Source organism: Sinocyclocheilus anshuiensis, unplaced genomic scaffold, assembly GCF_001515605.1.
Source record: "Sinocyclocheilus anshuiensis isolate Anshui unplaced genomic scaffold, SAMN03320099.WGS_v1.1 scaffold517, whole genome shotgun sequence".
In the NCBI taxonomy this organism is placed as follows: domain Eukaryota; kingdom Metazoa; phylum Chordata; class Actinopteri; order Cypriniformes; family Cyprinidae; genus Sinocyclocheilus; species Sinocyclocheilus anshuiensis.
Window position 1 is genome coordinate 513,400 of NW_015536535.1, and position 2,960 is coordinate 516,359.

General features: G+C 35.5%; 1 protein-coding gene across 1 annotated transcript in view; it reads left to right on the forward strand.

Annotated features, from left to right (window-relative positions):
• trmo (tRNA methyltransferase O) overlaps positions 1–2,960 on the forward strand; it is a 6,890-nt gene that overhangs the window by 1,574 nt on the left and 2,356 nt on the right. Inside the window, exon 4 of the mRNA XM_016495850.1 lies at positions 938–1,095. Coding sequence (XP_016351336.1) covers positions 938–1,095 — 158 coding nt within the window. The remainder of the gene's footprint in view (positions 1–937; positions 1,096–2,960) is intronic.

Consider the following 2,960-nt stretch of genomic DNA (forward strand, 5'->3'; position numbering starts at 1 on the left):
TATATAAAAAACATTTTCCTCTCCCATTTAGGTTGTTTAAAAGCAAATTACAGTTACAGACATTTGCAAAATTTTGATCCATTGTCAATAATTTAACAATGTGTAAAGCACAGTTCAAACAGAAGTCACTTTTAAACCAAGCAGCTTCCTGTTGGTCGCCGTGGCGAATCTACATGACCAACTTGAACCTGTTTTGAAATCTGCATTGGAAAATCTTTCTCCTTCTCACAAAATTCCTTTGTATTATTATAATATATTTTCCCCCATTTATAATGTTCAGTCAAAAAGCATTGGCAAAAGTCATTGTAACTTTTATGTACGTAGTTCTTAGAACTATGTTAATGTTGTATACTGTCAAACCAGGATATGTTCTTAGTTGCCATACCATGAAAATCTTGTACAATTGCAACCCTAGTAGAAAAGCATAATGTTCACAAGTCCTGGAAAACGTCAGAGTTAAGACAATAGTGAGACTTGTTTAATTGAGATAAATAGCAATTTAGCATTTGTGACTGTTGATCATGCTAAATCAAATAAGAATGGGTTTAGCCATTACAAGAAGTAAATTTAATGGATACCTGGTAATGTTTCTAGACAGGTCTGACAAGTGAGCAGGCCTAATTAATGACAATTGAAAGTTCCTTATTAGGGCTGGACGATATGGCCAAAATTTATATCACGATATCTTTCTTAATTTCGGTCGATACGATATAATTCATGCTCATGTTTATTCAACGATGTCAAATGGCACAAATAAATAAATGTATGGGAAACTGGTAATGTATATCGAAATATCGGAAATGTGTTTAAAAATCATATTACCGTTATTGAAAAAAAAAATATCGCGATACATATTGATATTGAATTATTGTCCAGCCCTATTCCTTATACATATGTGTGAAGTGAACTCTTTTGTCTTTTTCTTTCACATTCTCAGGATCATTTTCCTCTTCCATAAGAATGGGCAAATGAACTACAAAGCCAAAGTAAAGCCACCCCGTCTGAATGGCCAGAGGGTGGGGGTGTACTCCACCCGTAGCCCTCACAGGCCTAATGCTTTGGGACTGACCTTGGCTAAGCTAGAAGGAATCACAGGTACCACATATTTACAAGACTGAGGGACCTCTGGGACAGCGGTTCTCAACCAGGAGGCCGGGACCCACTAGCGGGTTTCAGAAAACTTAAATAAAATAAGCCAAAACAACTAAATGTAGAGATATTATTTAAATTAATTCAACAATTGTGTTTATTTCTTTGAAGAATCAGGGCTCCCAGTGTGTTGACAAACCTGAATATATGAGCAAAGGTAGCCTAATTTTAAAAGTGGGATAAAGTCATACGAGTTAAAAAAAATAATAATCTCAACTCCATGAAATTTATATAATGATTACACATTTCCGTTATGCTTAGCTCTAAATTATTTTATCATGTGGAAATATAAAAAAAAAACATTTTAAAAAGTTGTTAACCTTTATCTTTATGTAGTAAATCAGCTGAAACAACAGCTGAAAAAGTCATGGGGTCTTTGAATATTGTTGTGAGGTTGACAGTGGGGGCCTCGGAGTCAAAAAGGTTGAGAACCGCTGCTCTACTGGATGATTATGATGTTGTTTGCAGTGTAATTTTAACAACATTTATATATTACTACAGTATCTATTAATATTGAGAATTAGCTTTTATTTTATAGTAATTTTGTAAGCAATTTATATTAAATATATATGTATTAAATTATAGTAATTTAAGTAATTTATATTTATCTTGCTATTAGGGGTGCACCGATATGAAAATTTTGGCCGATACCGATAACCGCTAATTCTTTATTTTTGAAAGCCGATAACCGATATGTTGGCCGATAAATCTATATCCAAATTTTTATATACTTTTTGAGAGCCTGATTACAATAAAGGTCTCATCATTAAAAGCCACATCCCAAACACTTCAACATAAGCAGCCTAGTTTGAACGGTGTACGTTTTAAAAATATGGTGGCCGATATATTGTGCATCCCTACTTGCTATGTACTTTTAGTATTTTTGTTTAGTTTTTTTAAATTAACTGTCTTTAGCTTTAAAGGGATAGTTCACCCAAAAATGAAAATTCTGTCATCAATTACTCACCCTCATGTCGTTCCAAACCCATAAGACCTCCATTCATCTTCAGAACACTAAATAATATATTTTTGATGCATTCTGAGAGCTCTCTGACCCTCCCATAGACCGCAAGGATCCTTACACGATCAAGGCTCAGAAACGTAGCAAGGAGATCGTTAAAATAATCCATGTGACATCAGTGGTTCAACTGTAATTTTACGAAGCTATGAGAATACTTTTTTGTACGCAAAGAAAACAAAAATAAAGACTTTATTCAGCAATTCGTCTCCTCTGCGTCACCCTACAGCGCCATTTTGGAGAGTATCACGTAAATAACGTATGCAACGTATGTACGCATATACGTTGTTTGTTCAGATCAAAGCGTAAACAGCGTATCTGCGTACGGTGCTGCTGACACAGAACAGCATATGTTGTTTACGTATGCGATACTCTCCAAAATGGCGCTATAACGAAGGTCTTACAGGTTTGAAACAACATGAGAGTGAGTAATTAATGACCAATTTTTTTTGCATTTTTGGGTGAACTATCCCTTTAATTTACTTGCCTCAGTCTCAAACAGCTTAAAGGGTTAGTTCACCCAAAAATGAAAATTAGGCTGCGTTTTACTCACCCCGAGGCATCCTAGGTGTATATGACTTTCTTCTTTCAGACGAATCCAGGATCCTGTAAACAAACGTTGGTTTTCATGAGACTCACTGGGGCATGCGCAACGCTGACCTCACACGTCATGCTCTCGGAACTGCTTCCGTGTACAACAGTGAGCGCAAGCTACATTAAAGTGATTATTACGCTTTGAATATGGATATTTTTCTTACAAAAACGCATCGATTCGCTACAGGAGGCCTTTGTT